Here is an 11,066-nt window from a genome sequence, read left to right as displayed (position 1 = left end):
ATAGGAAGGGAATGTTTCATGCAAAGATGGGCATGATAAAGGACCAAAATGGCAGGGACCTAACAGAGGCAGAAGAGATTAAGAAGAGGTGGCAAGATTACACAGAGGAACTATACAAGAAAGAGCTTAACATCCCTGATAACCACGATGGGATGGTCACTGATCTTGAGCCAGACATCCTGGAATTTGAAGTCAAATGGGCCTTAGGAAGTCTGAGCAACAACAAAGCTAGTGGAGGTGACAGTATTCCAGCTGAGCTATTCAAAATCTTAAAAGACGATGCAGTAAAAGTGCTACAGTCAATATGCCAGCAAACTTGGAAAACTCAACAGTGGCCACAGGATTGGAAAAGGTCAGTTTGCATTCCCATCCCAAAGAAGGGCAATGCCAAAGAATGTTCAAACTACCGCACCATTGCACTCATTTCACAAGCTAGCAAAGTTATGCTCAAAATCCTACAACCTAGGCTCCAGCAGTATGTGGACTGAGAACTACCAGAAGTACAGGCAGGATTTCGAAGAGGGAGAGGAACTAGAGATCAGATTGCCAACATGCGCTGGATCATGGAGAAAGCTAGGGAGTTCCAGAAAAACATCTACTTCTGCTTCATTGACTATGCTAAAGCCTTTGATTGTGTGGCAACAAATTGTGGCAAGTTCTTAAAGAGATGGGAGTACCAGACCATCTTACTTGTCTCTTGAGAAACCTATATGTGGGTCAAGAAGCAACAGGGAGAGCTGGACACGGAACCACTGATTGGTTCAAAATTGAGAAAGAAGTTTGGCAAGGCTGTATACTATGTATATACTGTATACATATTAACTTATATGCAGAGCACATCATGAGAAAGGTGAGGCTAGATGAACCACAAGTTGGAATTAAGATTGCTGGGAGAAATACCAACAACCTCAGATATGCAGATGATGCCACTCTAATGGCAGAAAGTGAAAGGGAACTAAAGAGCCTCTTGATGCGGGTGAAGGAAGAGAGTGCAAAAGTTGGCTTGAAACTCAGCATTAAGAAAACTAAGATCATGGCATCCGGTCCTATCATTTCCTTGCGAATAGATGGGGAAGAAATGGAGGTAGTGACAGATTTTATTTTCCTGGGCTCCAAGATCACCGCAGATGGGGACTGCAGCCAAGAAATTAAAAGACGCTCCTGGGGAGGAAAGCTATGGCAAATCTAGACAGCATACTATAAAACAGAGACATCACCCTGCCAACAAAAGTGCGTATAGTCAAGGCTATGGTTTTCCCAGTTGCAATGTATGGCTGTGAAACCTGCACCATAAGGAAGGCTGAGCGCCGAAGTATTGAGGCCTTTGAATTGTGCTGGAGAAGACTCCTGCGAGTCCCTTGGACTGCAAGGTAATCAAACCGGTCAGTCCTAGAGGAGATCAACCCTGACTGCTCTTTAGAAGGCCAGATCCTGAAGATGAAACTCAAATACTTTGGCCACCTAATGAGAAGGAAGGACTCCCTGGAGAAGAGCCTAATGCTGGGAACAATAGATGGCAAAAGAAGAAGGGGGACGGCAGAGAATGAGGTGGCTAGATGGAGTCACTGAAGCAGTTGGTGTGAGCTTGAGTGGACTCCGGGGGATGGTGGAGGACAGGAAGGCCTGGAGGAATATTGTCCATGGGGTCGCGATGGGTCGGACACGACTTCGCGACCAACAGCAACTACAATATCTAATGGCTACAAGTACCCCACAAGGTGTGCATATAGTGGCAGAGAATCTATACTGAACTCTGCACATTTAAACCAAATGGCTGTTGTGTCCATTAATAAACTCTAAACTTCAGTATGAATGCATAAAGCCATTTAATTTATTTTATTTCTTATTTTATTTTTCCATTTTCTCAGGAGCAAATATTCTCCGGGACTCTGCTGGCAATGTGAAGCTTGGGGACTTTGGAGCTAGCAAACGGCTGCAGACCATCTGCATGTCTGGGACCAGCATCCGTTCTGTCACTGGAACACCCTATTGGATGAGTCCAGAAGTGATCAGTGGGGAGGGTTATGGAAGAAAAGCTGATGTCTGGTGAGAAATTGCTCTGGGTGCTTGTTTGATGCATAGCATTGGCCAGGATCTTGGTGTACAGAGGTCCATCAAGCTTTTGAGCTTATGAAGTGCAAGATGAACTTCTGGACAATGAAAGGATAACCTGGGTCAACTGACACTGCATTAGTCTTGGAGCTGTTCTGTTCTGCTGTGTTGGAGGGACAAGGATTTAATTCATATGAAAACAAATCATATTTAAAAAAAGAAAATTGATGAAGGTTGCATTCCCTGATCACTAAGTCTAGTTACATAAGGGTGAGTGCATGTCTTCAATTTTTTTTACTGTGTAGTAAAAGACTTAGCGAAAGCTCCTCAACAACTAACAGAGGTATTGCATAGACAGCAAGGCTAGTAGCTGTTGAATCTGTCCAATCCCCTTTTAAAGCCATCCAAATTGGAAACCATCCTTATTTCCTGACTGTGAATTCCATAGTTCCTCTGCATTGTGTGAAGAAGTACTTCCTTTTATCCTCCCTGAATCTCTCACCAATCAGCTTCACAGGATGCCTGTTCATTCTAGTGTTATGGGAGAGAAAGAAAAATATTTCTCTCTCTACTCTCTCCACACCTTGCATAATTTGGAAAACCTCAATTGTGCCTCCCCTTACTTGTTTTTTTAAGTTAAATAATCCCAGTCGTTATAACTGTTCCTCATAGGGGAGCTGCTCCATCCAATTCACCATTCATCCCTTCTCTGCACTTTTTCCAACTCAGTATTTCAGGGGCAATAACTAGAACTGTACACATTATTCCAAGTGTGGTTGCACCAAAGATTTGTGCAAATTTAGGCATGTTTGCAGCAAAGCGGGTGAATGTAACCAATGCATTTGCTTTTGTTGACTTCATTTTTGTGCTAGAATAATGAGGGGGTGTGACTGTTTCAAGAAGGCACTGTATAGTTTGAGGGGCAGACAGAGCTTTGTTACCCAGTATTCTTTCCTGTATGCTGTTTTGCTTGCTCTATGCTGGCATTCCGTGTTTTGTGTTCAAATATGTGTGCCCTCTGTTTTAGGGAGATTTGTACCAATGTCCTATGCTCAGGGCTTTTCTTTTTCTGGAGCACAGCTGCCTTAAACTGTATTTACTAAATTTCACAGCTCTTCATCATAACTACCCAATTTTGAAAGCTCTTTGGGGGATCATGGGCAAGTGTGCACAACACAGCAACCCACTCTGTGAATAATCTATGCAGTATCGTTTTTTGTGGAACGACTTGTGGTGTCCTGAGCAGATGACCTGACTTACTGTGGGTTGCTCTCCACACCTTCCTAGGCCTGGCACTCCAGCCTCTGTGCCAGCGTTCTGCTCAACAGAACCTGTCTTGCCTCCCCATCCCTTCTCTGATCATGACCCCGTTTTCATTTGCCTCCTCTTTTCCCCCAAGCCCGATACCAGCTCCATGGACGGCTGTTCCACCAATGACCAAGGTGTACTTTGAAGTGACTGTCACTGGCTCATTACCTTTTCTTTTTGGGGGCGGCAGGGCAGCAGAAATATTTGTAATTCAGACTAAATTTCATTTTTGATCCTTTTGATGGAGGCTTCCCTGGCCAGTGTCCTGGTAAATAGCTGCTGTCAAAGCACAGTAGGTAGCATTGCCTTGTCATTGCTGTCAATTGGCAATCCGGCAGTTGAAATCAAAACAGCAATGCAGGTTTTTTTCCTGGAAGGAGGTGGCAAGTACGTCTCCCCTGTCAGTTATGAGTCTAGTTTTTTTAACAGTGCCCTGACTGTTCTCAGCCCACTCACCTTTTTCCACACTCCCCCAAGCCTCTAGGTACTTGAGTGCAGATTTACATTTGCTCCCTTTCTCACAAGTACCTTCTTTTGATGACTATCAAAACAAAAGAATCTTTTAAAGACAATATCTAGCAAATTTTAGCATGTTTTATTTTGGTCAGAGAAATATATGGTCATGAAATCTGGATATATTTCCTTATCCAAAGGATTGCTCTGTTTTGCTAGATGAGAAGGAGAACCTGAACTTTTAAAACATCATCTCTATTTCTGGCGTGTTGCTTAGGCACATTTCACATTCTCTGCCTTCTCAAAGCCTTACAAATGTATGTAAGCTTTCATGGACCAGAGCTCATCTCAGATGCATGAAGGGCTCAGCTTAAATGATCCATGATACCACTGCTAATCTTGAAGGTGCCACAGGACTCCTTGGTTCTTGTTGCAGCAAAGTGAACATGGCTTCCTCTCTTGAATTTTTGTAAATTGTTCTTATTGTATATTCATGTCACAGGAGGACACCCATACCTTAGAGAGAATGGAGACATATGCATTGCCATTCTTCTTCGGATACACAGAATTAAAGTCTATGTTAAATTGTGTGTTAAGTGACTTATGAAGAGATCTGCAAAGTGACTTTTGTAAAGAATCATGTCTGAGTTTCTCCCCGTCTGTGTTGTCCCCTTGCAGGAGCCTTGCCTGTACTGTTGTAGAAATGTTAACGGAGAAGCCGCCCTGGGCAGAATATGAAGCCATGGCAGCCATTTTCAAGATTGCCACACAGCCAACTAACCCCCTGCTCCCTTCCCACATATCAGAACCTTGTCGGGACTTCCTAAGGCAGATCTTTGTGGAAGCCAGGCAGAGACCTTCAGCTGAAGAGCTGCTCCAGCACCACTTTGCACAGCTCCCGTACTAAAGTACTTCCCTGAAACAGCACTTCTTTCCTACGGTTTGATACCTTCCCCTTTGAAGGAGCCGTGCTGTGGCCCATATCAGAACTTCAGCTCCAAATGCTGTCTTGCTTACCTAGAAGGGGAGCATGTGAGGAGCAAGTGAGAATGTGAGCTGCTTTTATATATTCATTTTGGCACTGATGCTTTCAGTGGAAGTGCAACTTGCATTTGCCTCTCTTGTCTGTGTGCTAACACAGGGTAGTATCCTACGCTGCGTGAATACAAGCAGGACTCATTGCTATGCAATGGGAAGCTAGTGAATGCTGCTGCGGTTGCGAGTGAGTGGAATGCTTGTTTCCAAAGCAGGCTAGGTCCGTGGAGCATGTAGAAGAGAAGCTCTGTTGATCATATCTATGCTGAAAATGAGCATATCCATTTGTTTCTGGGATTGCTGGTGGTCCCACTAGTGCAAGAGAAACAGCAGAAGTGGAGCAGCCCTATTGGATATGGCCTATGATGCCATGACATGTTGATGGCATGTCTTCACAAGGACCGGAGCTGGGAGCAGTCTAAGAACCATCTCATCTGAATGTAGTAGAGTGACAGAAGTTGGTGGAAGGGGAGGAGGTAGAGTTTGTGATAAAAGCTAAAAGTTTAAAAATGTGTGTTGGGCTCCTGTTACTATTCTCTGTTTGACATTCCCAAAGACATGATCAAGTCAAGTGCCACAGAGAACATGCACTCTGTTTTATTATTATTATTATTAATATTATTATTATTAAAGTATTCAGCATCTGAAAGTGTTCAGAAAATATTGATTTAAATATGTGAATAGTTGTTTTATAATAACAAAGGAGTGAGAGGAAAGGTTTTCCTTTTCTTTTTTCTTTTCTCCTTACCTGTTTCTCTTTCCCATACACTTTTCTGAATGAGGAGATAGGGTGTTCCCATGGAACCTAAGCACAAAGGCTCCCTGATTGAAATGAGGGCATCAAACTTCATTTTCACAGGGCTCTCTGAAGGTGCGGTTCAGGATTGTGCACTCTGTGTTTATGCAGTTATTTTGTGCTGACACAGAATTTAATATTTGGCACAAAAATTTGCATTCTGTGACTCCGTACTTATCTTTTTAATTTATTTTATTTAAAAAATGAAAAATGGAAGATTCCAGTCTTAATGGCTGCAGAAAATGCTGAAAAGACAGATGTCTCATGGTTTTAGAAACCAGGGCATAGTCATTGGGATATGTGTTTAGTGTTCCTTCAGTGAAGAACAAAAGCTAAATAAATGATTGGAACCAAGAATATATATGACGTTTTACTTTATTTGCATAATTTATTAGATGAGAAGAATGTGCCATTTCTATGGATTGTTTTAACACAAGCTGGATATAGACAGGGAATAAATAGGTCCCTCTCTTAGATGCATACCTTAAGATAATGAGGGGGTTGTGAGTGTCAGAGAAGCTAAGAGCAACGCTGCCAGGAAGCCAGAAAGATGTCTGCCATGTATGGATGGGTGTCACTTGCAGCTGATGAAGAACATCCCTCTGTTGGTGTTCCACACAGCTAGGCTATCATGCCACAGTTGAAACACCATTTTCTATACTTCCATTGTATCACTTCTTTTAACCTGCAGAACAACTGCTGGTGCCATACATAATTTTTGTGCCAGCCCTTCTAACTGAAGAGGATTTCCGTGCTCCTGAGGTCTTACTGCAGGGAATGGCAGAACATTGCTACTGACCCTACACAGAAGACATCCTGCCTTCCATGCTAAGGAGCAAAGGCTTGTCAGGCACCTATGAGAGAGGAGGGGGGTTTGCCCTTCTACAGCTATTGTTTTTGTGTTTTCCATGTGTTCTGCAACACTAACAGCATTATAGATGGAGTTTGTGTGACAGAACAGTACAGATAATTGAGATACATAAGCAAAAGCTTTAGCTATCCCCATGTTTTCCTACAGTGTTCTAATCCTACAGTTGTGTGATACAAAAGTCAAATGCTGCATTATTTGCTGGCTAAGAATCTTGCAACTTTATTAAAGCAGGGAACTCCTCAGCAATTTAGCTGGAAATAATCTGAGGTGAATGACCCTCACCTATTGTTCACGTTATACAATTATGGATATAGGACCAGGTGTGCTCAGGCAGGCCCACTGTAAGATCAGGCCCTATGTTGGTATCCTTCAGGGAGTTCACATATGCTACAGGATGATATAAAGCCAGAGGTATATCCCAGGAGCTTTGTCACTTTTACACTCCCACCCCCATCTATTGCCATTACCAAATTTCAGCATTGTGGTGGTTGCAGAAACAGTGTATTTTCTAGTTCCTCCTGAAGTGCAATTTTGCATTGAAGCAAAGCATTCATTGCTTTAAAGGGAAAGCAATGCTTTTTTGCCACTAACCTACTAGTGAAATTCACCAATTCACTGTTATGGCAGCAGTTATTTCATTATTGGAGTTGCACCCCACATTGGCCAGAAATTTATTCTCTGACCTTGGAAGTTGCACACTTCTGGTTTAAAGTTTCAAGATCTTGCTCAAGATAAATAATGTAACAAATGTATCTTCTGGCAAATGGCACTGTGCATAATGCTTCCCTTGTCTGCTGTTGGCATTGGATAGTTTATCCACCTTTGTTCCTTTTTGATCTTTATGACCATCCTGAAAGCACCTGAGGACTGTTAGCTGTTTTCACCTGTTTCAACAATTTCTCAACTTTTTAGAGAGGTGCAAATGCTTAATTAAATTTCAAGATGGCCACCTAAAGCCTATTACAGTGGTCAAGAGCAGAGTCAGGCAATGCCTCCAATAGACCACTAGTGCTATCTTTCAAGCAAAATGCAGATGACATTTGGAAAAAGGGTATCAAAAAATGCCTCCCTTCTGTCCACATCCTCATAGTGGCATGGTGTGAAGCAGCCACCCCGTCTGCTTAAAGTTTTCAAAATATTGCTTTAAGAATGGATGCTGGTTTGTCAGATACAATAGAGGGGTCAAAGTAAGATGTTCTCATTTTCTCATTTCAGGTCAAATGTACAAACTGTATGCAGTGATTTTTTAACCTTGCTTATCTGTCTGTCTGTAGGTCATGAAGGTAGATTGAAAGATTTGAAGGGTGCTGTCCTGAGATTTCTCTACCCTTTGTGAAAACAACTATGCTTTGAGATATATCTTATAACTTTGCAAATGCCCAACAGCAGTTCCTCCCTCCATCTCTCTCCAAGAATGTGATATGTTGCCTTGGCTCCCTCTTAATATGATACACTCCAGTACAGGGCCACTGATTCAGCATAAACAATAAGCCAAAATGTTGCCTATCTGGTCAGTGATGCACTTTTACAAATATTTTTATATCACTCTCTATATGTTAAGCTTTTTCTATCATATAAACAAATTGATGCCTCATACTTATTTATACTGTATCACTGATTTTATACATATGTTATATAGTTGTTATGGGATGGGGAGGGAGGAAATTGACACTTTTTGAATTTTAAAAAGAGAAGCAGCTGGTTTTGCATAGAATTTGATTATAGTTTTATAAGAAAATGCATCAAGCCAAAATTCTTCTTTGTTTCCTTGCTAATCTATTGCCTATGACGGGAGGAAATTTTGAATTAGTTTTATAAAAATAAGCAAGTGCTCACAATAATCGAATGCAAGGATGGGGTGTTTTCAGACCCATGTGCTGCAGATGCTTTATAAAACAGTTGTAGTTCACAGTTTCCACAGCAGTCTCACTGAAGTCACTGGGGCCATTTCAGGGAGGCATAACCATTGGATGTTTGCATGACCACAAAATTGCAGCCTGAATATTTTAAAAAGTAGTTGTTCATATTCCTATAGACTGCATGAATCACAGAATGCAAATGATCCAAGAAAGAAGACCTTGTTCTAGAAGTCACCGATTTGCTTTGTAGTGGCTCATGGACTGTGAAGATTCCTAGCGGTGCTACTGAAGTAACACAGAAGAAGCAAGGATTTAGGTCACTTACAATTCATGCCAATTGTCAATTCACAAGCCCACTTGAGTTCCATGAGATCTTTTCTCTTAGGTGGGAACATAAATAAGTTCAATCAGAAAGTAATTTCTTTCTGCATAGTAAACCTCTTAATCTTTGCAAATTCTCTCTTGAGCACTTTGTGGCCCCAGAAAAGCTCATCTTTCAGTTTTGCTTTCAATAAACATTGCTAGTCCTTATAGATGCTGAAAGATGATTTACAAATTTTCTCAGATGGAAATATAAGCCTGTGTGAGGAAACAAAGATGATGTTTCTGCTTGCCATGACGATTCTGTACACTCCAAGTTCACCCACCAATAGTTTGTTAAATTGTGGCATTATAACCTAGTTATTGCAGGCAACACATCTAAAGTAGCTTTTTGCATTGAAGAAAGCAACCATTAGTAGGCAGTGTTTATCTCATCCTTATCATCCTTGATGAATTTCTGCATATTTGTATGTTTATTATGACTGATCTAGCATCTGATCTCTGGACAAGGATTCAAAGAAAGAGATGTACCAAAAAACATAGTAAAAGGGGTTTTGGTGTGTCTGGATAGGTTTTTGCAACTAGTCCAGAGTTGTCTCCAGCTTCTGATAGCACACTCAGCCTTAAGCACATGGAAAGAAGACCTGTTAAATTTAAAAATTTTCTTCCACCAAAGCATAGGTAAAGATCAGTCATCATAATCCATGAACATGTGTTATGTCATAGGGAAGACAAATTTAGAAAATTACTGAGATTGGTAAACAAAATCTGCAATCCTGTATATTTAGCTTGTCCGGACTAAAATGGTTTAATTTCTTCAGGCATTCTAGAATTCTTAGCAATTGGGCCATGTGCACCTCATTTGTCAGTGTGAGATTTATGATCTGAACCTGGAGTATACTACAGACCTTTTGAACCACTTGTGTCTTTGTAATTGTTATAAATACCTATACTGACCAGGGCTTGCAGTGCAATGCCAGGCCAATGTATAACTTTTATTTACAATAAAATACTATTTTCACTCAGTACTGTTTGTAAGTTCCTCTAGTTTTTGTCACTGGATGCTTAGCAATTCTGAGAGGGCCAAAGTGTTCACATGTGTCTTCTGCTGATAGAATTTACTATACAGCCTTGCCACCATAAACCCAACACCTCCCAACTTCAAAATGAACTTAGAAACATAGAAACAGAGTGAGCCAGAAGGGGCCTCCTGGGCCGTCTAATCTGAGCTCCGGCACTAGCCGGCTCCGCTCACGACATGCCCACCATGTGGACGTCCAGCCTATCCTTGAACACCCTCACCAATGGGACCTCAACCACCTTCCGTGGAAGCCCATTCCACACCCTCGGGGTCCTGACTGTCAGGAAGTGCTTCCTGACATCCAAATGGAACCTTGGGCTCCCTGAGCTTTGCTCCATTGGAGCGCGTCCTGCCTTCCTCTGCAGGGGAGAACAGGTCTCTACCCACCTCCGTGTGACATTCCCTCACATACCTGTATGTCGCCAACATATCCCCTCTGAGTCTCCTCCAGGCTGAAGAGACCCAGTTCCCTCAGTCTCGCCTCATGCCCCATCCCCTGCAAACCGGCCACCAACCTTGTGGCCCTACGCTGCACTGACTCCAACCTGGCAATATCCCTTCTGTAATGAGGGGCCCAAAACTGAACACGATACTCCCAATTGCGGGTGCACCAGAGTCGTGTAGAGTGGTAGTAATACCTCTCTTGATCTAGAAGCCACCCTTCTGGCTATGCAACCAAGGGTGGCGTTTGCCCTCTTGACCACCGCATCACACTGCTGACTCATGTTTATCCTGCAGTCAGCCATTACCCCGAGGTCCCTTCACCGTTCATTTTCTGTGAGTTAGAAAGGACAGCATTTTCCCAGTCTTAGAAGAGTATCCAGAATGACCTTAAGCACAAACACAATTACAGTGGTACCTTGGCTCACAAACTTAATCTGTTCCAGGACTCTGGTCGTGACCCAAATTAGTCATGAGCCAAGTCAAATTTCCCCATAAGGTTCAATGTAAATAAGATTAATCCATTCTGTAACTATTTTTTTAATCAGAAAAAATTGAAACAAAGTGACAAAGAACAACAAAGATCGCGGCCATTGCACCCCAAGCACAAGCACAGCCATCTCCCTCCCCTCCAGCACAACCATGATCGTGCCCATCATCCCAGCATGTTTGGGTGTGCTTGGGGGGCGGGGGAGGGAGAGATGGGCATGATTGCGAGAGCGCTTGGGGGGGCAGATGGGCACAATCATGCTGCGGGGAGATGGCCGAGATCGCAATTGCACTAGTGCAGAAAAGACAGGCATGATCACGGGTGCGCTTGTGCAGGAAAGACGGGCGCGATCTCAAACA

At 42.5% G+C, this 11,066-nt stretch overlaps 1 protein-coding gene across 3 annotated transcripts in view; it reads left to right on the top strand.

Annotated features, from left to right (window-relative positions):
- Positions 1-9,720, top strand: part of MAP3K3 (mitogen-activated protein kinase kinase kinase 3) — a 73,168-nt gene extending 63,448 nt beyond the window's left edge. For 2 of the 3 annotated variants that reach the window (XM_044447247.1, XM_044447248.1), the window contains 2 exons: positions 1,869-2,046; positions 4,492-9,720. In XM_044447247.1, the coding sequence (XP_044303182.1) occupies positions 1,869-2,046; positions 4,492-4,720 (407 nt within the window). In that variant the 3' untranslated portion in view covers positions 4,721-9,720. The remainder of the gene's footprint in view (positions 1-1,868; positions 2,047-4,491) is intronic. The other variant, XR_006416398.1, reaches the window with a different exon arrangement.
- The last annotated feature ends 1,346 nt before the right edge of the window (positions 9,721-11,066 follow it).

Source organism: Varanus komodoensis, unplaced genomic scaffold (genome assembly GCF_004798865.1).
Source record: "Varanus komodoensis strain SLA01 unplaced genomic scaffold, ASM479886v1 scaffold51, whole genome shotgun sequence".
Lineage (NCBI taxonomy): Eukaryota > Metazoa > Chordata > Lepidosauria > Squamata > Varanidae > Varanus > Varanus komodoensis.
This window is presented reverse-complemented; position numbering and strand designations above follow the sequence as displayed.